Source organism: Pholcus phalangioides, unplaced genomic scaffold, assembly GCF_987345545.1.
Source record: "Pholcus phalangioides strain wild (caught in Gottingen) unplaced genomic scaffold, Ppha-v1.0 ptg000011l_1, whole genome shotgun sequence".
NCBI lineage: Eukaryota > Metazoa > Arthropoda > Arachnida > Araneae > Pholcidae > Pholcus > Pholcus phalangioides.
This window is the reverse complement of record NW_028301604.1, coordinates 38,897,671-38,922,318: the sequence shown is the minus strand read 5'-3', so window position 1 is coordinate 38,922,318 and position 24,648 is coordinate 38,897,671. Positions and strand designations below refer to the sequence as shown.

General features: G+C 36.1%; 1 protein-coding gene across 1 annotated transcript in view; it reads right to left on the bottom strand.

The window, feature by feature from the left end:
- sev (receptor protein-tyrosine kinase sevenless) overlaps positions 1-4,574 on the bottom strand; it is a 1,896,734-nt gene extending 1,892,160 nt beyond the window's left edge. The window contains exon 1 of the mRNA XM_089239534.1: positions 4,440-4,574. Coding sequence (XP_089095660.1) covers positions 4,440-4,562 — 123 coding nt within the window. The 5' untranslated portion in view covers positions 4,563-4,574. The remainder of the gene's footprint in view (positions 1-4,439) is intronic.
- Positions 4,575-24,648: the final 20,074 nt, after the last annotated feature.

Here is a 24,648-nt window from a genome sequence, read left to right as displayed (position 1 = left end):
AGGAGTTTCAATAGGGGAACGTGTTCGACCGACGACATAACGGTTAGTGTATGTTGTACTTGTTATATGTGTTTATATCAGCTCATAAGCAACGTGTGCTAAAAAGAATGTTCCTATGAGTCGGTCTCAGTGCCTGTCTCCACCTACACTAGGGAGACACTCCAACACACTTTATTGATACTATCTTGAAAGATATAATACACACGCAGAAATATATATATATATACACTGAAGAGCCAAAAAAACTTTTGCTCCTGCCTAATATCCTGTAGGACCCCGCGAGCCCGCAGAAGGGCCGCAACACGACGTGGCATGGACTCGACTAATGCCTGAAGTAGTGCTGGAGGTAATTGACACCATGAATCCTGCAGGGCTGTCCCTAAATCCGTAGGAGTAAGAGGGGGTGGAGATCTCTTCTGAACAGCACGTTGCAAGGCATCCCAGATATGCTCAATAATGTTCATGTCTGGGGATTTAGGTGGCCAGCAGAAGTGTCTAAAGTCAGAAGAGTGTTCCTGGAGCCACTTTATAGCAATTCTGGACGTGTGGGGTGTCGCATTGTCCTGCTGAAATTGTCCAAGTCCGTCGGAATGCACAATGAACATAAATGTGTGCAGGTGATCAGACAGGATGCTTACGTACCTGTCACCTGTCAGAGTTGAATCTAGACGTATCAGGGGTCCCATATCACGCCAGCTGCACACGCCCCATACCATCACAGAGCCTCCACTAGCTTGAACAGTCCCCTGTTGACATGTAGGGTCCATGAATTCATGAGGTTGTCTCCATACCCGTACACGTCCATCAGCTCGAAGGAATTGGAACCGAGACTCGTCAGACCAGGCAACGTGTTTCCAGTCCTCAACAGTCCAATGTCGGTGTTGTCGGGCCCAGGCGAGGCGTAAAGCTTTGTGTCGTGCAGTCATCAAGGGAACACGAGTTCCCTTGAAATCTGCAGCAATTTGCGGAAGGGTTGCACGTCTGTCACGTTTAATGATTCTCGTCAGTCCTGTTCTTGCATGATCTTTTTCCGGCCGCAGCGATGTCGTAGATTTAATTTTTTACCGGATTCCCGATATTCACGGTACACTCGTGAAATGGTCGTACGTGAAAATCCAAATTTCATCGCTATCTCGGAGATGCTTGTCCCATCTCTCGTGCGCCGACTCACTTAATCGTTCCACACCACGTTCAAACTCACTTAAATCTCGATAAATTGCCATTGTAGCAGCAGTAACCGATCTAACGACTATGCCAGACACTTGTGTTATATAGCCGTTGCCGACCGCAGCGCCGTACTCTGATTGGTTCCATATCTCTTTATTTGCATACGCATGCCTGTACTAGTTTTTTTGGCTCTTCAGTTTATATATATATATATTCCCATAGGCCGGGATTACACTATAAAAGTTTTATAAAAATTATTTTATAAAACTGGAAAATTCAACCGATAAGTTTATCGGTTACATTCGAGCAAATGCAACTGCTCAGCTTATTGGTTGCATTTGTCAAATTTTACAAAATATTTTTATAAACCTTTTATAGTGTAATCCTGGCCGTAGATAGATATTGGAGAGGGGGGATGTTTAGTGCATCCTTTCGAACTGCTTCCCACATCCGCATTCAACAAATAACTATTCTTTTTTGTTTTATCATTGCTGTATATAATTAGTGTGTGTGCGACGAATAATTTTCAATACAATACAATACACATATTCAGATTTTTTTAACATTTCCTTGTCAAAATGCAGCAACCTTGTTTTATTATTGAAAATTTTATAAAGGTATAGGGCCCAGTGCGGCAGCACCTGTCGCACACCCCTAAGTGCAGACAGAAATGTGATTTGGTTCAACCGTGTTAGGGTGGTATTCACCGACATGGATTAAACTAGTCACAATTTTTGGATAAGAGATCAACATAGATTGGTTAAAACCTTGAATTATACCAATCCGTGTCGATCTCTTATCGAAAAATTGTGACTATAGTTTAAACCATGTCGGTGAATACCGCCCTTAGACTTCCAGGATCGTGGGAAATGAGTTCAGAGATTCCCGGAAAATTCCCGGTTTCATTTTAGGTGTGGAAACCCAGGAGAGAAACCCTAGCCATGAGGGGACCTCAGTTGCATAGGGGCTTCCAAAACAATGATTTATGACAATAAATATGTATATCAAGAGGTTGTGCTTAACCCTTTTTCATTTTGCCCTGGGACTATGATGCTGTTGAGACGGCAGTAGGGACAAACCTTTTTTTTTGATAAAAATTCAAAAATTTGAGTTTAATGGAGCAGCCTCATTATCATTAAGGGTTCCGCGGAATAGCCTAGAACTATCAAATGTTCCAAGAGAAATTTTACATTGGAATCCCCTGGTAGAAACAGGTTGACAAGCTTATTAAACATGAGGTAGATTTATTTTTGGCAATATGTGCCGATTTTTCAAGATATATTTTACACCATTTTTCTCCTAGCGATGCTCGTACAAGCAAATAATGCTAAACTGAAAATTCACTTTAACACGACACAATACGGTGTGTTGATTGTAAAAATTATTGACAGGGCCCGGCTGTTGATGACATTGCATTTTTCAGTACTTTTTCACTTTCAAAACAATGTTTGGAATTTTTAGAATTTTTATGGTATTTTTTTAGAATTTTTTAGCATTTTTATGACATTTTTTAGCAGTTTTATGGAACTTTTTAACATTTTACGGCATTTTTTTAGCATTTTTTATGACATTTTTTGTATATTATTGGATATTTTTCATTGAAATGTTTCTGAAAATAAAAAGTAGTCTATACAAGTCTTTTTAAGCAAAAAAGAAATGTGCACATTACTTTCATCACTTAAAACTTGTATCTTCCTTTATAGCTGACAAACACAGTTTATATTAACTAATTAGTATTAGTATTAACTAATTTTTTATATATATATATATATCCAATTCCAGGTAAATTTAGTATTCATTAAAAATTCGAAGAGCTGGCCACACTTAATCAAACAATAAATGAATGTGAATTTAAGAAATTCTGATCCTATATGTGATGTTGAGAGAGATGAATTTATATTCACATGTACTACAGGAGCAATTTTTCGAAATCTTCAAATTCGTTTTGAAGGATCCGTAATAATGCTGCATGCAGTAAGATTTCTTAAGCCTTGTTTTGCCTTGGGAATATTGAAGAACTGAGGACGTCCATAACATCAATCTTCAGCATTCTGGTTTCCATCCTTCAGTCCTTGAAGAAAAGTATGTAGCTTATTGATGCTATCCACAAAGTCAGTGTGCTAAAAGTGGGGTAGGCTAATTTTCTAGGGAAAAAAGCGGATTTATTGCCTATAGAAAATTTTTTGATGTCTTAATGTCTTTACAGGAGCTTCTGAAATTGAAGCGAAATTAACAATGGGAGTAGATTCCCCCCTCGAAATATACCCAATAACATCTTACCGTGTCTTAAGAAATTTGATGAAATATAATGTTGAGAATGAATGGGATTTTCAATAGACACTATAAGAATTTTTGTTTTCTTTTAGCTCTAGTGTTCAGTTTCTAAAGAAATTTGTTTTGTGATTTTAGTAGTATCTTTTGTCATTTTCGGGCAATTTTTTCATTTACTTTTTAACGGGTTTTTTTTTTTGAGTTTTTAGGGCAATTGTATGGTAATTTCACAGAATTTTTCAGGTCAACAGCACATCCGAGCCTTGATTATTACTTATTCATTGCTTTCGTCAAGCAAAATGTTTGAAATATCTTGTGAATACAACCAACAATTCTACACGGTCATTTTCATATCGACACCCCAAATTTTCTAACTCCAGCTTCATACTTTTCAAAAACAATTAACCATTCACAAAAATTGAAACCCATCTTTGCATCCACAGATTGTTTCAAATTTAGTTTCTTTCCTCGTACAATAACCGACTGGAACAACCTCCCGCCAAACATTATTGATTGTGCAACAGTTTCCGATTTTCTTTGCAACATCAATCGTCTCTGCCTAACTTCACCTCCGCATTCCTTTGTATAGGCCTCGGATAACCAATATTGAATAAATAAATAAATAATTTTTCAGTTAGCGTGTGAATCTCTATCTCGCCGATGAAATGGGTAAACGTATAAGTTATCTTAACACAGCACAATATTATATTTATAATATTTGTAATTATACTTAATAAAATAGTTTGGCCTGTGCTGTTGATACTTTAGTGCTTAAATAGTTGAGGTTTTAAAAATTTCATGTTAAACTTCAGCTATTTTCTAATATTTTGGTAATTTCAATTATGAAGCAAAAAATTTTAAATATTCCTTCCAGAGATTTTTTGGTTACCATGTGGATATACTACGCTGTGATAAGGACCACAAGACTAAAGGTATACCACATGTAAATATAAACTGTAGTATTTTCTGATCAACTTGAAGCAAAAACGATAATCACTTACAACTCTCGATCCGCATTGTGAGTGGCATAGTTCATAGACGTTGGTGATGTTGACCAACGCGACAATTTTTTCGAGCACAAACAATAAGACGAAAAAGATGTACATGCGGCTACCATTGGCCATACTTTTTCCTATATGGCTCACTGTTTCCAACTGCTCATTCGACTTTTGCCTCGTCCCTGCTTCCTTTGATTTCTGACGTAGATAACGTCAACTTTTTCCATTGGTCCGATTTTTTTCTCTTTAATTTTCTCTTCCGTTGCCTTCTTTTCTTCTCTTTTCTGGTGCGCTAATTTCACTATCGTGATGATTAGAGCCCGGAAGTTCAGGCAAAATGCCATAAAATCCTATAATTTTGCCTATTTTCAAGCTTTTCTGAAAAAATGTATTTTTTAAACTTTTTCTGCCATAAATGCCTATTTTTACATAGTTTTAAGTTTATTGGTGCATTTCAGAGGCCATAATATGCAAATTTGGATATTTTGAACATTGAGAACAAAAAAGAAATGCTTTTTTAAAAATTTTTCTCAACTCTCAGTATGAATTGTCATCAGAAAGTCCCCAGTCCTTCCAGCCCCATTTAAACGCAAATACATGATCTGAGAGATAGGGAACTTGGTGTTGCCATGCATTAACTTTGCTTTGACCGGATGATATTAGTTATACGTGAATAATTTTGTTTCAGATGAACTCAGCCCGCGTTGTAGAAAAGTAGAGGAAAATTAGAAATTTGTTTCTCCATATGCTTCACGTTATACGTCTCGCTCAGGCATTGGATGGCATTATATGTGTATAGTTGACCGATGATTGCCCCTAGAGGTCATCAGTTGACGTCAGGACCCACACAAGGTGTAAACTTGATGAGTTAATTTTTTTTTTAAAGATAGTTAATGCTAACTGAGTTAATTGAATGTTGTTAGAAAAACTAAAATAGTTATATAGATATTATAGTAGTTGTAGTAATAGTATGGAAAAATGTTGCGGAGAAGAAAGAAAAGTAAGAGGCTACAGAAAGTAAAAGAAACCTACGATAGTACAAGAATGTAGGTCAAGAGGCACTGCGAGGTAATGGTGAATTTTCGAAGGGAAAGTTTAATCCGATGAGGCAGGTTGTTGAATTTATGGGAAAAGCGCTATATTTTTTGGAATGCCGTTGTATGTAGTTGGAGAAAATGTAATAAAACGAGACCCTAGTTGAGAACGATAGGTGGGTAAAATATTATTCGTGTCAAGCTGAAGACCGCGGCACTGGAAATCTTATGTAAAATAAGATAAGGCTAATTAGCAAGCTTCGTCGCTGATCAAATGCATTGATTTATTAAGGAATGTGCGTCTAGACTATTTCTAGGGACGTGAAACGGATCTGAACGAAATTGGTTTGTGAGATTTACCTGAGAAGAAGGTAACAGCCAATGGAATAAAAGTTTGATGACAGAGGATAGAGAAAATAATAAGATGGGCGGATGGAAAGTTTTGAAATAGCGCAAAAAGGCGGAGTTGAAATTATGATTAAAATATAAAATAATTTTACAGAAAATCAAAGATGATGGTAAGAGAATGGTAATGTCTTAGGAGGATTTTGAGTTCAAGTCGGAAAAAAGATAATCCTAGGAGAGATGGAGGAGCGAAGGAGGGTCCTCAGCTTTGTTGGGGTAAGTCACACTCAAAACATTGCATGCTCATGTTTATAGTTAGTCTCTCACATCGCTATTAAAACTTAAATATAATGCAAGTACCAAGTACCAGAGTGAATTTTAATTAGTAAATTTATTTTTCTATGAATAAATTGTTTTGTTAAAGTTAAAAGGCTTACTTTCGAGTTTCAGTTTATTTTAAATGTTTAACGGTTATTTTACAGGATTTGTGGGTTGCTCTTCAAATCGAAGGAGACCCCAATTCGATAATTTAATGTCACAACGTGTTATGTATATAAGACAGAAAGATGTTGAGAAGGGTAACGGGGTTACAAGTGTCAATGGTCAAAGGACCACCTTGATTTTTTACACCATAAATGCACTGCAAACAACCATAGCTATTTATTTATTTGCATTTTTTAGTATTTGATTAAATTGACCAGAGTTCCCCTCAAGGATATGAGACAAATGCGGCCACACAGGGCCTCATTCTTGGAGGAGTACGTATGAGGGAATATAAAAAAGGTTATTTTTTTACAACAATAGAACAAGGTAGCTATGTATCAACTGTAGAAATGATAGTGATTGTTCCAAATAATACATCAAATAAACGAGAATTATTCGCAACTCGAAGGCACCCCACACATCATTTTCTCTTCAATCCCCGCGTCTGATAACGGGGTGGCCCTGAATACTTTATTTTACCTGAGGGACCTCAAATACTTTATTTTGGGCTTGAAATTAATTTAACTTGGATAATAATGCAGTTATTATAAACCACAATTGAAGCAGTAGATGGATTAAGTGCAACCAATTTTTCAGCTAGTTTTTCGACCCTTAATACCGATTTTAGGTATATGTCCTTCCTTCCAAAAAATTATAAATGCTTTTTTTTAGTGCCTATTGTAAATATTTTGTCTTTTTTTTTTTTTTTTTGCCTGAATATTTCGACCATTTTTAGTGCCTAAACTACGGGGCTCTAGTGATGATGTAAGAACCGTGTTTGTGGTTCACAAAATGTTTAAAAAGTTATCATTCTTCTTTTATATACCGACATCGATTGTCTTTGATGAGAAAATGTTACTTTATCGAGTTATAGTCGATTATATTCATCGACGGTAAAAGGTGACAGAGAAATCATGCCGAGCCGAAACAGCACCTCCTAGAGATAGAAAGCCTGCACCACGATCGCCTAGATAACCGGCCTTTACGTAGGGTTGTGACGTCACAAGAAGTAGTTCTAAACCACGACCTCGATCCCATCAGATACTGCGAGGATATTTTTTCTCCCTGAAGACTGAATTACAAAAACAGTCGGGGTTTTTTGTCAAAAGGTCGAAATATTTTTTTTTCAACTATATATACGTTAACGATTTATTAAAAAAAAAAACTCCATTTCCCTTTTTTCTTTTAATTACTTTTTCCGTCAGTGATGAAATTATGATTTCAATTTTTACCATTCAATTTCCTTTTTACTGAGAAGATAATTTCATAGATCTATATTTTAGTCATCCCAACTTTATATGAAACACGTTAAGAAAAGCAAGGATTCTCAAAACTCTTTATGTTCCAAAAGACCTTGAAAGCAGAAAAAAAAAAGAAATTTCTTCTTCGTTCCTTAACATTATTTGACAGCAATCAATAAAATATACCATAATGTGCAATTAGGAAAACGTTTATTTACATGCTTGAAACAGCTTTATTTTATATGAATACAAATCATTTCATTTGACATAAGAAAATCCAATCTGCATACACGAAATAAATTCAAAAATGAAAAATATTTGAAGAAAGCAACATTAAAAAAATCAAAATTTATTTTTCATGAAAGTCAGTGATTATGAATAAAAATAAACCAATTCATCTTGATCATTTGTGGTATGTATTGTGAAAGATATTAGAATTTAACACGAAAATACTCATGTTGCAATACAAATCGTCCTCCTTACGCCAGAAACATGAATGTGTAAATTTCAAAAGTTTGGGAAATGACGTTTGATTATTAAACTTGAGGTGACTCAACGGTACATGTAGTCTATCCATAATGTACGTGTGGCGAACTCTTGCACCTGCTTCTCGCTTGCACCTGCCTAGTCCAGCAACCACAAAAGATAACTCTCACACACACTCTCTTAACTGTCTCGAGACCAGTCTGTCGCATGAACCAGCTCGTTATTATATGTAAAAATGTTTAATATTCCTGTGAAATAAATTGTATTGAATTTCAACTTCAAAGTACGCTATCAAAATATGCGTCAGTGGTGACCCTTATAAATTTAAACTCATGTAACCTAAAAACGAGCTGTGTGTGCTTCAAAATTTTAACCTTGGATTATTCGAGAAAGTTCAAAATCTACCGAGCAAAATGCCGATCGCTAGCGGAACCTAGAAAATGCCTCATCATGAATTTGTGCATTTATTTCCTCTCTGGATTGAAAGCTAAAGAAGGCGACGAACTCTGCTCTGCCGAATACAAAGATACAAGAACGTATACGAGGTTAGTGTGTTATATTTCTTCTTTTCGCGAGCATCCGCACCCGCACTCATATTTTTCATAAACATGTCGGTAAATAACGCTGATCCTCCGCAATCCAGTCGTGTTGCGTTACGAACTCTCCCCTTTTGGAAACAAAGCATCCGGAACTTTCGCGCTGTACACACGTCTTCGTGCGCCGCGACGCTTTACGCAAACCTCTACAAGCAACATACGACGGCCCTTTTGAGATATTAAAAAAAAAGGCAAATACATGCTTCTCAAAATTAAGGGAAAAGAAGAAGCGGTATCGCTAGATCGCATTAAGCCAGCCTTTTTTGTCGCCGAAGAGGACAGTCAACATAATGTTGAAGCCCCTGAGTCACCCGTGACCACAACAACTCGCTCAGGGAGACGCGTTCGTTTCCCAAGACATCTCGTGTCCTACGATACTGGAGGGGGAGTACTGAGGTGACTCAACGGTACATGTAGTCTATCCATAATGTACGTGTGGCGAACTCTTACACCTGCTTCTCGCTTGCCCCTTCCTAGTCCAGCAAGCGACAAAAGATAAGGACTCTCACACACACTCTCTTAACTGTCTCGAGACCAGTCGGTCGCATGAACCAGCTCGTTATTATATTTAAAAATGTTTAATATTCCTGTGAAATAAATTGTATTAAATTTCAACTTCAAAGTACGCTATCAAAATATGCGTCAAACTCTTCCCAAATAAATCATGTTTCATTCCTCTCCAATGTTTTGTAAAATATGTGCTTCAATATGGAATACACATTCTAATATTTCTGGCAGAACTTCGCAAAATAAAAGATCCAACCAGCTGATAAACCCAAAATTTGCACATTCAATATTTCTGGCATAAGGGAGAGACAATATATAAATTAAATTGAAACTTGATGTCTCCCTCCCAAATTACAGTATATTACATTAAGGAAAATTTTTCCTTTAATGATTATGTTTCGGAAGAGCACAGGCTGTTTCGCATTGTCTCCACAGCATCTCTGCAAAATATTTGTTTTCTCCTTTTTTGTTTTGTATTCATTACAAGTAAGACATTCTTTTTTTTACAGAAATTGTTCAAGTATGCATTAGTACATGCCCATAGAATTGACTTTATCTTATTTTCTATAGAATGTTTTTCACATCCTTTAGGTGGAAAAATTTCCCTTTCAATCAATAAATTATAAGTTATTTCATGTGCTATTCTCCTGTGATCACCTCTCTTTAAAAACTCTCCCTCAAAAACAGTGCATTTCTGAGGTTGTTTCAGAGCTCTTTAATTATATAACAACAATATAATTAAAGAGTAGCACATCCACAACAATTTTTTCTGGATACAGAAGTTTCCCACGACTAATGGCATTCATCAAAGTGTGATGATTAGATAAGTCATTCACAATTAATGCTTCTATATAATTCTAACATTTAACTTTCTTTAACACATTTCTCACACAACATCCACCTATGTAAGCAATCCACAGGATGCTTTTCGACAGAGTTTTCTAAATCTTCATCTGATGTAGAAACATCAAAACAATCAACATCAATGGGACTGGAATGAGAATAATTTTCTTCGACTACTTCATTATCTAGAAATCCAGCTTTCAACGACGTTTCATTGCGTAATTTTTTTTCTACCTTAAATATTTGCCTTAAAGAGACATTGTACTGAGCTCCACTGAATTGACTACATTTGCTGAAGTGAGATTCTAAGCAGTCTGTTTCGAATATCCCTAAAAGTACATATGACATTTTCAATTCATCAAAACAATATTTACAAATTTCAATCAGCGAATTCGTATTTAAATTTAGAGCAGAATGTCTCTTTTGTCAATTTCTCCTTTTCACAACCCATTGCTTCCCAAGCATCTAACCAATCTATAAACATGTGAATAAATACTATTCTTTCATCATTCTCAGATAGTGTGATAGGTACCTGACTGATATACACACATATCGTTTTTGCAATACCTTTGAGTTGTGTTTTCACGTTCATTACATTCCACCACCTTAAAATAATCTTTAAAAAATAAGAAGTGCTCTCACAGTCAACAACGTTTGCTTTTTTATTAAGTTCTAGCAACCCCTCCGCCAATAGATCATTGAAAATCTGTAAAGCAAGTTTCGCGTTTTGTTTCTCTGGATTTGTTGGAATCAATCTTCTGTAAAATAGATTGCAACCAAATTTTAATAAGCTTTCAGCTTCTGATGTGTGCACCTTTTCCAAAACAAACAATGATGCTGTGCAAAACTGCTGTGCAGCTGTCTCTGTGAAACCTTTAAATGGAGGATAATACAGAGCTCTTTCAGGGCATTTTTGGTTAACCCAATTATTTCTGATACATTTCAGCAAATGCACAGAATCAACAACATAAAATAATGATCTATTCTTATCAACACGTAAATTCAATATACGTAACAATGTAGTATCTGCTGTTTAGGTGCACTAAGTAAACATGGCCATTGCACTCCTATTAATGCTATTGTTATCAGTGATTTTTAACTGCAATGACAAAAAAACCAACACCTAGGATTATTTTTTTGATATAAAAATGTAAAAAATCATCATTAAATGATTTCACTGGCAATATACATATACAAAATATATACAACATATATACAATATATACAATATGTACAACATCTTTGAATAGAGATGAAATGCTGTTAACCATAAATACATGGGCGCAACATACCCAACAATATTTCCTTCCTTGAAATAGAAACACTGTTTTATGTGTATTTCATCTACCATACTTACATATCTATCGCTGTCGTAAGTGATTTCGACTTTAGCATACCCCAGAAAATTGTTTTTCTGTTCAAACTGTGGGTCTGCATCCGAGAAACATATTAGTTGCAATGTGCTGGGGTGAGGTAATATGAGAAACCCACTGTCCCTAACAAACTTATAGGCATGAGGTGCCATGTATAGAAAAAGGGAGGAAAATCAGTTGAATATCTAATCTGTTTTTGATTATCTTTCAATGCAAACAGTTTCAATTGTTCTCAATTAAAATGAAACATGTCTGTACTTTCCCCTGAAGTTCTTTTTAACAATAGTTCCACCAATTTCAAGTTTGAATCAAATTTAGATACATCCCCCTACATCACAAGTCTTTACAAAATACAGCAAAGAGTAAGTTCAGTGATGTTAGTGATTACGCATGCATTACATGCCTCCTCAATTGGGGTTTTCAACAGCAGCAGAAACAATCAGGTTGTTGTCAGTGACAACAGATGATTGTACTCTTGATTGGGAACATCCACTATATGAAGAAACATAATGTTGTCTTTGTTTTTTATTGGTGTCCAATATTCTCCAATATCGACCAAATCAATTTTAGCAAATATATATATATTCTGAACTTTTTTGCTGGTTTCGTAATCTTTTTTTTCTTTAAAGCTGTTCTCTAATGATTTTCTTACATTGGAACTCCCTCTTTTCTTTCTCTTCTTCTCTGGACTTTCTCTGCAGGATGACGATGTTGAAGAAGACATATATGCAGCACAATTTGAATATAGCGATGGATTGCATCATTCTTCAGTTTAGGTTACTTCAAAGGCGCAGTAATTATTTACCCAGATTATTCCTAATTATTTCATTTGGCTTGCGAACAAAAACATCGCTGTGACATAAACATCGCGGTCAAAAACATCGCTAAATACGTCAAAACATGGCCCTGGAAAAAATATCTCCACATGAAAATTGTTTAAATTAAAAATTTAATTGGATTAAAAATTTTAATGGAAATCACCTCACTCCTTTTTTGTTCAACTGGTAACCAAAGCTGCACTAAGAGAGTGCATTAAATTTTCAAGCGGCTTTGGTTGTGACAAAGCAAAACTGTCAGGTGTATGTGTGTGTTCGACTGTTTCCACACCTATTAGTTTTCTTTCAATTCTTCGAGTTCGGCCTTTTTTGAGTAATGGACAATGAACAGAGAGAGAGAGTTCTTATCAATTCTGTATTATGCAAAGGCTTTTAAGAGCTGGCGATGCGAAGATATATTTTGGAAAGAGAGAAAATTCAACTGCCCCTGCGGGGAATCAAACCAACGTCCTTTCACTAACCGGGTGAACGCCATAGACTACAAAGGCAACGAATATCTCAGTCTTTTCTTGGAGCTCGGTGTGCACTAAAGCCGCTTGAAAGGTTAATGCAGCTTTGGTGCGCAATGAACACGTCCTTTCACCTGGAAAGTGAAAGGACGTGGGTTCGATTCCCCACAGCGGCAGTTGAATTTTCTCTCTTTTTGAAGATATAGTTCAGTCAAAAATTTGAAGATTTTTGACTGAACTGTAAATTTTTTGTTTGTAAATAATGCTATTGTTTCGTTAATAAATTTAATTAGCGTACCAATGGATTCATTACTAAAACACAAGGTACTTTTTTTTTAAATCCTGCGGATAATATGCCGCCAAACTTGCCGTAAGGGTGTTTTTCTCTTGATGATGAGGTACATCTACACACTAGAAAAAGTTTGAAAAGATCTGCGGTACTCTTTGGGTTTGTAGGGGAAGGAGAGAAACATGGAATTTTTTTCCGGAGAAAGAGTTACCACCCTTCAAAAAGCATTAATTAATAGAAATCGATTGAAATAGCATGCGAAGGATATTTCAATTCGATATTTTAATTTTTTTTACGAGAATGTTTAAAAAAGTTGATGTTTTGTTTGGCTTGGGGGTACAAGCCCCCCCCCTCCCCCCCCTGCTGCGCATGCCACTGGACGGTATAATACATAAATACAGTCAAACTTGGTGAATTCAAATTTGAAGGGGACAGCAGAAAAGTTCTAATTCAATTCATCAACATGGGATGACTATACTTTTATTTAAAAAATGCGTTTACACTATGTCCCAAAAGTTTATGGAATCTCAATTAACCAAGTTCACCTGTACCTTTATTTCTATTATAAAATCTCAGAAAAATATGTGATAGTCTTGAGGAATAAATAAAACAATAATAAAACAATGAAGCGCATTAAAAACATCTGTCTTTTTGAGACACAAAACCACTGATTTATATATATATGTAGGGAAATACAACGACTCTTATATATATTTTTTTTAAATTTTCGGTGATGCTTTGACTCGCGATGTTTTTGTGACGGCGATGTTTCGACGTGCGATGTTTTTGTAACTGCGATGTTTTTGTAACTGCGATGTTTTGACGTGCGATGTTTTTGTCGCGGCGATGTTTTGACGGGAGATGTTTTTGTTGGCGATGTTTTGACGTGATACGGTTCACATACCTACAAGACAAAAAAAAGCCTTATAATATTTCATAACATTGGCAAATTCGTACATATCAGAAAATATCTCATCTTGGGACACCGAGTAATTTTTCTTTGGTTTCGACAATATCACTAAATGGTAAATATATTTAATGTCATCTCGAGACAATTATAGGGTTTAAATGTTTTGATTATATCCGACATGTACAGAATATTCTCTTCAGTAAGTAGTATTACAGTATAAAAGTTTGATAACATTTCTTTTATAAAATTTGACAAAAATATTTTATAAAATGTGACAAAAACTTTTATAAATTTTATATTCAAATTTTTTTTATAAAATTTATTTTATAAAGGAAATGGACCACATTACACTATAAAAGATTCATATAAAATTGTTTTTGCAAAAGTTTTCGTCAGTTTGTCAGTCTTCGTTAGTGTTGTGCTGTTGCTGGTAGTAGTTATGGATGAAGAAATTTTTTTTTACCATTTGCTATGGGGGGAAATTTATCATTTGCAACCTCTGTAATGGCTTCGGTTTTAAAAACATGAAGCTTATGTGGATGCAGAAGCGTCGGAAGTGTTTCTAAACTGTGGGTGATCGTCTTATATCAGAAAAATTTTAATTTCTGGATCAATTCTGGGAGTGCTCGGATCCATGCCACAAATTACTGTAGATTCTTGAGCACCCCATCTCCGACGCCACTGTGTGGATGATTGTATTGGATGAAATAATTTGCGGAAGAAGCTAATTATCTTGGTGCATTACATCTATCTGGGAAGGCAACTTAATGAATAATGAATATGTCAGTTTATGAAGAAGTTGAGGAATACACACACACAACGTCCAGAGTGAATGTTTAGCGACTAAAAATTGTCCATGTTTCATCATATTACTTATTGCGACTCATATGTCACGGTAAAATCCCAGAGACTCGGATTTTGTCAAGGTGAGTCGGTGAAAGTCCAAAAAACGCTTGTAAACGTTTTCATTTCGGATTTCTACAAAGTCCGTTTTAAATGAATCAATTAATCATCATGAACTTATTAGTTTCTGATGCTTATATTAGTTTATGAATAATAATACAATAATTATAAATAAATAATGAATTAAACGAAATAACCACCATGATGAGGTTTTGACGCTATTTAAGTAGTTGATGCTCATAATTAATTTACTCCTACCAGTTAAAGCCCGTTTTAAATGAATTAATTTAACATAATTAATTTAATAGTGCCCCACCCGTCTTGATTAATTAATAATTGTTCAATAGTTATATAATTACTAGTGCGAATAACACTTATTAATTGAATTAATAGTAAAAAGTATTTAAGTAAAATTTATTTCGTTATGAGATGGCTCGCTTCTCTCGCTGACGCACAGGGGTGCTGAGTGCGCTTCGCCCACTGATCTGACTCTCCACGCATTGCATCATGACCCCGGTTCCCTCTGGAGATGTTGGGACACTAAAAAATAGTACAAGTGAACCTAAACCTGGATAAGTGGCAGCATTTAGAAAAATTAAGTTCATTATCGTTTTTTTATTCTTCAAAACCAGTTTTTACTGTTGAGAATAAATAAAATAAATAATTAATCAACACATTAATTCCTAATTAATTTAACTTTAAACTGTTCAATTACGATATTTATTGAGTAATTAATAAGCGTCAAGAACTAATAAATTAATGATAGTTTATTGACTGCATAAAAACGGGCTTTGACTTGGTAATGAGTCCTAAATATAAAAACGTTCGCATCAATTTTCGGACTTTTACTATCTCACCTTGTCTCCGAGCTTTGACCATGGACCGTGGCATATAGATCAGAATGGATATAGCAACTGAACATTATATTGGCCCTCGAATAGAAAGAAGTTGGCCATTCATGATATAATAGATTAATTTAATCTCCACAACCTCAGATGATAATTAAATAAATGTATCATTAATTTGAACCATCAAATCCAGTGATGTGATATGATAGGGTTTTTCAAAGTGGGCGCCGTGGCTTCTAGGGGCGTCCCGGCAAGATGAAGATATTGATTTGTGTGTCTCTTTTTGCTTTGAATTGGTGCTTTTATAATTGAAAACACCAATTAACTACAGGGCCGTCTTAAGAGCATCATGGGCCCCGGGCCAAATGATTTTTCTGAGGCCCTACTTGGCAAATTTTCGAAAATCTCAACCAGATCCCATTTGTGAGGCCCCCTTCTCTCTTGAGGCCCCCGGGCCGTGCCCAGGTGGGCCCATGTCTTAAGACGGTACTGCTTAACTATTCTGGGGAGCAGCAGTAAAACCATGAACTGGGCAAGTGAGCTGCGGGTGACATAAAACTCATTTTCCTATAAGGCCTTATTGTGCCTTCACGGGGCCGACTTCTATTTGGGGTAAGCAGGGGTCTACTCAGACTTTATTGCAGGATCCTGTTTGCGAAAATTTCCTTTATTTTTGTGAAATGTGTCATTACTTTCGTTAGAAATGAGTAATTTTGTAGGAAGCGAAATAATCTAGTTGATCTATCGCAAAAGAAATGAAATTTCAAAGTTATGGATTCATTATTTTTAATTTCGTGTGGTTCGTTTTTCTGATCCGGAATTTTGTGAAGGGTCCGGAAAACGGGCCCAAATTTTTGATGAACAGACCCCTGGTAAATGCAAATTTTTGTGGGTCGCATTTAGCTCGGAGCCTGGGACAATGTCCAGGTTGCCCAGCCCAGTTACGTTCCCGATTTTCTATCACATTTATTGTTGAAAACACAAGTTTTTTTTTAATCCAAGAAAAATACACACCCGAAGAGAATCTTTTTTTTTCTTCCCAGAGAGAGAAGTGAGTGGCAAGTGAGAGGAGCATTCGAGATAAAATGAAAAATTTTCACTTAAAATCCTGAATGTCACTGCTGGAGAAGTTCCACAATTTTGATAGATTGAAACATTTGAAAATCATATTTTATTATTGTCATAAATTTCAAGACAGTGTATTTATCAGTAAAAGACGGTGGATTGATATCAATTCTTCAAGAAAAACTACGGGGAAATAGGCCCGGAAGGGTCCGGAAAACGGACCCAAATTTTTGATGAACAGACCCCTGGTTAGTGTAAATATTTGTGGGCTGTATTTAGCTCGGAGTCCTGGGACACAGTGCACCAGTTGTCTCAGCCTAGTTACTTCCCGATTTTCTATCACATTTAATGTTGAAAATACAAGTTTTTTTAATTCAAGATATACAAACCGCGCGGAAAAGAGAATCTTTTTTTTTTCTCCCTAGAGAGAGAAGGGAGTGGCAAGTCAAAGGAGAAAGAACTTCGAAGAATTAATACCGCACAATGCAGGATGGAAGTGCATCAGCGTGACTCTTTTATCAAACATTGGTGATGAAGCAATGGTGGATAAAAGATTTTACACCTCACGTTATGTATTGGCTCGCTTTCAACCATCTCAGATGTGATAATGAAATAAATGTATCATCAATATGAACCAACAAATCCAGTGATGTCGTGCATAAATAGTCGAGCCCGGATATAACCAAGTCATACGGGAACGTGAAAACATTCGACATTTCCGATATTCGTGAAAACCGATACACCATAATTATTCGAGTTTAATGAGAAAAACTACTCGACCTATTCGCGATGGGTCTGTACGAGGACTACCTGTTCCTCGTACAGACTTGAAAATTTAAGAAAATTAAAATTATTTGTGTACGTGACAAACCTTAAAGATATTCACGAAGGGGGTTTGAATTAATACCCGTTTACTGCAAATCAGTGTTTCTCAAAATGTTAGTCGCAGCTTCTAGGGTAGTCACAAACCTTTACCAGAGGCGAGCTGTCTATATTGATTTGTTCAGTGCTTTAAAGTGCTACTTGAAGTATTCTGCGGTGAAATGGAAGGCAAAAATTTTAAAAATCACGGATGTAAGTGGTCCGTCGAACTGTCACCGATATTTCAATAGTTCTGACGTTTACAAAGACTTTCTTTCAAACCGAGAACAACTCCGGTCTATCGCCATGGGGGAATTTGCTACCGAATGAGTTGTGCCGGGATTGTGAGTGTGTGCCTCACAGTCTCGGTGCGCATAAGGTGTTGTGCCCGATATTGCAGTGCTGACACTAATATTTAAAATTGGGAGTGAACCGTAGTGAGGCTGAATATTTGAACCATTGTAGGCCTGTTGCTCTCAGTGGCGAGACTTTTAATGTGAGCTCGACCTACATTCACGGCTCGAAGTTGAAAACCAACTTCAGCCGATGACCACTGGGGTGCATGGTTTACAAAGACTGAGGACCTCTGACACAAACCTGTAGTTATGTCGATCCTTCTTCGAATGGTTCTAGGAATGAACAGAACCAGCGTTATATCTAAAGCTAGAGATAGCCATCTAGCTATAACGTTGACAGAACACACCTGAAGCCGATTTTCGCAATAGCACGGTAGTACTTGAGATTCGGGCTTTTTTTTTTGAAATACAACTTTTGATTTTATGGAACTTAATCCATCGAAACAAAAATCGATCCACCAGTGTGTGGCTTCCCAAAGGAAACCTTGGAAACAAACCCGCCCCCGCCTAAAATTTGCGGACTCCATGACCCTGCCCCGTCGTAGCTATAACCCATGTCTGTAAAACTTAAGAGCATCGTGAGGCAGGCCCCCAGGCCGAGTGATGTTGTGGAGCCCCACTACCTGATTGCAGAAGTGCCAGAAGTATAAGCAGGGCCGTCTTAAGAGCATCATGGGCCCCCGGCCAAATGATTTTACTGAGGCCCTACGTGGTCAATTCTCGGAAATTCAACCACATTGATTTTTGTTAGGCCCCTTTTCCCTTGAGGCCCCGGGCCGTGTCCGGTTGGACCCATGTGGTAAGATGGCACTGAATAAAAGGCCTTCCAATTTACGTATATGATTTCCGAAAGTACAGTATTTATCACTTCATATATATACACCAAAATTTCATATATACCAGCCCAACATATACCCAATTTCATATTTTCCTACCTCTATTGCTCACACAATCATCATTTGAACACCCCCCCCCCCCACCTTGTCTTTAAAAGTCAGCAAATGCGAACCCCCTCACGATTGGTGACGTATTACTTGAAGATGACCCCTTATATCCCATAGATATAAATATGCCCATTCGTTATAACGATATTTTCAACATTATTTTGCTGTTGTATTGCAGGTTCATTAGGACGGAATTAAATTCGTTACAACCACTAAGCATCCAAACGCGTTTGTTTCTGTTTTTTTCATTCAGCTAGAGAAATTCAAATCTGATATTCACATAGGGAATTAAAATCTTTGTAGCTCCCACTGACTTCAGCGTATGTGATGGAAGTAAAAAAAAAGTACATAGTATATAATCTTGAACAACTGAAACTGCAGCATAGAAAGCATCAACATCAATCTTATTAATTAGTGGATGAGGAGGCTGATTTTGGTAAAAGAAACTTTGATAAAGAGCGTTTTTTATCGAAGTTGCCCTATTCACTATCAAATTTTCTTGTCAAACTTATTTTATAAATTATCTTTGACAAACAACTTTTATAGTGTAATACCGGCCTAAGAGATATTATCAAAAATAAGAATCATTCTCAAGTTATTTACAATAGTCCTTCCAGAGAATATTGTCAAGTTATTTACAGAGATCATTCATTATATTATATTTTAACTATATTATGTTATACGGAATTATAACGGAATAATTTTTCTCTTCGATGAGAATATTCTCCTAAAGATTGTTCTCGAAAATTTTATATCACTACGCGTATCTAATCTCTTTATTAAGCCAATCATCAGCGGGAAGTTAAATCAACGTAAACGATCAACAATTATGTAGAGATAAAACGAGAAAATTTCTGAAAGGGACAAAAAATTAAATAATAAGCGGAAGCATGCTATCTAAAAACAGGGGTCTGGGTCATTTTTTCATTCAAATTTTCAAGCTATCAGAAAACCATTAGGTGCATTATATAGGGAATCTGATTTCGAATAAGCAAAACTAAACCATAACCAGGTGACTCGTGACTGTGCGAAAACTTCCGAAAAGACAGTTTTGAATCCCATGATTTTCTGGTGTAATTTTTCCAAGGGACCGTAATGTGGATTCTGAAAAAAAATATATCGAGCTATGAGCAAACCATTAATTGCATTTTATAGGGAATCTGATTTCAAATAAGAAAAACTCAACCGTAACCGCGTAACTCGTACCCGTGAAAAAATAAATCGAATAAATCTGTTTCGAATGCCATGATTTTTCGAAATCATTTTTCCAAGGGTAGGTACTGCCGATTTTCCAAAAAAAATATTTCACGCCATAAGGAAACCATTAGGTGCACTTTATAGGGAATCTGATTTCCAATAAGAAAAACTCAAACGTAGCCGCGTAACTCGTACCCGTGAGAAAAAATGTCGAAAAAATCTGTTTCATGATATGTCTGATGATTTTTCGAAATCATTTTTCCAAGAGATTTACTGTGGATTCTCGAAAAAAAAATATTTCACGCTAAAAGGAAAACATTAGGTGCATTTTATAGAGAATATGATTTCGAATAACAAAAAGTCAACCGTAACCGCGTAACTCGTACCCTTGAGAAAAAAAATTGAAAAAATCTGTTTCGAATGCCATGATTTTTCGAAATCATTTTTCCAAGGGAGGGGAGGGTACTGTGGATTTTCAAGAGAAAAAAATTTCAAGCTAAAAGGAAACCATTAGGTGCATTTTATAGAATATCTGATTTCGAATAAGAAAAATCAACCCCAACCGCGTAACACGTATCCGTGAGAAAAAAATCGAAAAAATCTGTAATGAATGCAAAGATTTTTCGGAGTCATTTTTCCCATTCGTAACCGCGTAACACGTACCCGTGGGAGAAAAATCGAAAAAATCCGTTACGAATGCCATGATTTTCCTGAGTCATTTTTAAAAGTGAGGGTACTGTGGATTTTCGAGAGAAAAAAATTTCAAGCTAAAAGGAAACCATTAGGTGCATTTTATATAGAATCTGATTTCGAAAAACAAAAAGTCAACCGTAACCGCGTAACACGTACCCGTGGGAGAAAAATCGAAAAAATCTGTTACGAATGCCATGATTTTTCGGAGTCATTTTTCCAAGGGAGGATACTGTGGATTGTCGAGAAAAAAAATTTCAAGAAAAGGAAACCATTAGGTGAATTCTATAGAGAATCTGATTTCGAATAAGAAAAAGTCAACCGTAACCGCGTAACACGTACCCGTGGGAGAAAAATCGAAAAAATCCGTTACGAATGCCATGATTTTCCTGAGTCATTTTTCCAAGGGAGGGTACTGTGGATTTTCGAGAGAAAAAAATTTCAAGCTAAAAGGAAACCATTAGGTGCATTTTATATAGAATCTGATTTCGAAAAACAAAAAGTCAACCGTAACCGCATAACTCGTACCCGTGAGAAAAAAATCAAAAAAATTTGTTTCGAATGCAATGATTTTTCGGAGTCATTTTTCCAAGGGAGGGTACTGTGGATTGTCGAGAAAAAAAATTTTCAAGCAAAAGGAAACCATTAGGTGAATTTTATAGAGAATCTGATTTCGAATAAGAAAAAGTCAACCGTAACCACGTAACACGTACCCGTGGGAGAAAAATCGAAAAAATCTGTTACGAATGCCATGATTTTTCGGAGGCATTTTTCCAAGTGAGGGTACTGTGGATTTTCGGGAAAAAAAATTCCAAGCTAAAATGAAACCATTAGCTGCATTTTATGGAGAATCTGATTTCGAAAAAGAAAAAGACAACCGTAACCACGTAACTCGTACCCGTGAGAAAAAAATCGAAGAAATCGGTTTCGAATGATATGATTTTTCGGAGTCATTTTTCCAAGGGAGGGTACTGTGGATTGTCGAGAAAAAAAAATTTCATGCAAAAAGGAACCATTAGGTGAATTTTATAGAGAATCTGATTTCGAATAAGAAAAAGTCAACCGTAACCGCGTAACACGTACCCGTGGGAGAAAAATCGAAAAAATCTGTTACGAATGCCATGATTTTTCGGAGTCATTTTTCCAAGGGAGGATACTGTGGATTGTCGAGAAAAAAAATTTCAAGAAAAGGAAACCATTAGGTGAATTCTATAGAGAATCTGATTTCGAATAAGAAAAAGTCAACCGTAACCGCGTAACACGTACCCGTGGGAGAAAAATCGAAAAAATCCGTTACGAATGCCATGATTTTCCTGAGTCATTTTTAAAAGTGAGGGTACTGTGGATTTTCGGGAAAAAAAAATTTCAAGCAAAAAGAAAACCATTAGGTGCATTTTATAGAGAATCTGATTTCGAATAAGAAAAAGTCAACCGTACCGCATAACTCGTACCCGTGAGAAAAAAATCAAAAAAATCTGTTACGAATGCCATGATTTTTCGGAGGCATTTTTCCAAGTGAGGGTACTGTGGATTTTCGAGAGAAAAAAATTTCAAGCTAAAAGGAAACCATTAGGTGCATTTTATATAGAATCTGATTTCGAAAAACAAAAAGTCAACCGTAACCGCATAACTCGTACCCGTGAGAAAAAAATCAAAAAAATCTGTTACGAATGCCATGATTTTTCGGAGGCATTTTTCCAAGTGAGGGTACTGTGGATTTTCGGGAAAAAAAATTCCAAGCTAAAATGAAACCATTAGCTGCATTTTATAGAGAATCTGATTTCGAAAAAGAAAAAGACAACCGTAACCACGTAAATCGTACCCGTGAGAAAAAAATCGAAGAAATCGGTTTCGAATGATATGATTTTTCGGAGTCATTTTTCCAAGGGAGGGTACTGTGGATTTCCGAGAAAAAAAAATTTCATGCAAAAAGAAACCATTAGGTGAATTTTATAGAGAATCTGATTTCGAATAAGAAAAAGTCAACCGTAACCGCGTAACACGTACCCGTGGGAGAAAAATCGAAAAAATCTGTTACGAATGCCATGATTTTTCGGAGGCATTTTTCCAAGGGAGGGTACTGTGGATTTTCGGGAAAAAAAATTTCAAGTAAAAAGGAAACCATTAGGTGCATTTTATAGAGAATCTGATTTCGAATAAGAAAAATCAACCGTAACCGCGTAACACGTACCCTTGGGAGAAAAATCGAAAAAATCTGTTACGAATGCCATGATTTTCCTGAGTCATTTTTAAAAGTGAGGGTACTGTGGATTTCCGAGAAAAAAAAATTTCAAGCAAAAAGAAAACCATTAGGTGCATTTTATAGAGAATCTGATTTCGAATAACAAAAAATCAACCGTAACCGCGTAACTCGTATCCGTGAGAAAAAAATCGAAAAAATCTGTTTCGAATGCAATGATATTTCGGAGTCATTTTTCCAAGGGAGGGTACTGTGGATTTTCGAGAGAAAAAAATTTCAAGCTAAAAGGAAACCATTAGGTGCATTTTATATAGAATCTGATTTCGAAAAACAAAAAGTCAACCGTAACCGCATAACTCGTACCCGTGAGAAAAAAATCAAAAAAATTTGTTTCGAATGCAATGATTTTTCGGAGTCATTTTTCCAAGGGAGGGTACTGTGGATTGTCGAGAAAAAAAATTTTCAAGCAAAAGGAAACCATTAGGTGAATTTTATAGAGAATCTGATTTCGAATAAGAAAAAGTCAACCGTAACCGCGTAACACGTACCCGTGGGAGAAAAATCGAAAAAATCTGTTACGAATGCCATGATTTTTCGGAGGCATTTTTCCAAGTGAGGGTACTGTGGATTTTCGGGAAAAAAAATTCCAAGCTAAAATGAAACCATTAGCTGCATTTTATGGAGAATCTGATTTCGAAAAAGAAAAAGACAACCGTAACCACGTAACTCGTACCCGTGAGAAAAAAATCGAAGAAATCGGTTTCGAATGATATGATTTTTCGGAGTCATTTTTCCAAGGGAGGGTACTGTGGATTGTCGAGAAAAAAAAATTTCATGCAAAAAGGAAACCATTAGGTGAATTCTATAGAGAATCTGATTTCGAATAAGAAAAAGTCAACCGTAACCGCGTAACACGTACCCGTGGGAGAAAAATCGAAAAAATCCGTTACGAATGCCATGATTTTCCTGAGTCATTTTTAAAAGTGAGGGTACTGTGGATTTTCGGGAAAAAAAAATTTCAAGCAAAAAGGAAACCATTAGGTGCATTTTATAGAGAATCTGATTTCGAATAACAAAAAGTCAACCGTAACCGCATAACTCGTACCCGTGAGAAAAAAATCAAAAAAATCTGTTACGAATGCCATGATTTTTCGGAGGCATTTTTCCAAGTGAGGGTACTGTGGATTTTCGACAGAAAAAAATTTCAAGCTAAAAGGAAACCATTAGGTGCATTTTATATAGAATCTGATTTCGAAAAACAAAAAGTCAACCGTAACCGCATAACTCGTACCCGTGAGAAAAAAATCAAAAAAATCTGTTACGAATGCCATGATTTTTCGGAGGCATTTTTCCAAGTGAGGGTACTGTGGATTTTCGGGAAAAAAAATTCCAAGCTAAAATGAAACCATTAGCTGCATTTTATAGAGAATCTGATTTCGAAAAAGAAAAAGACAACCGTAACCACGTAAATCGTACCCGTGAGAAAAAAATCGAAGAAATCGGTTTCGAATGATATGATTTTTCGGAGTCATTTTTCCAAGGGAGGGTACTGTGGATTTCCGAGAAAAAAAAATTTCAAGCAAAAAGAAAACCATTAGGTGCATTTTATAGAGAATCTGATTTCGAATAAGAAAAATCAACCGTAACCGCGTAACACGTACCCGTGGGAGAAAAATCGAAAAAATCTGTTTCGAATGCCGTGATTTTTCGGAGTCATTTTTCCAAGGGAGGGTACTGTGGATTTTCGAGAGAAAAA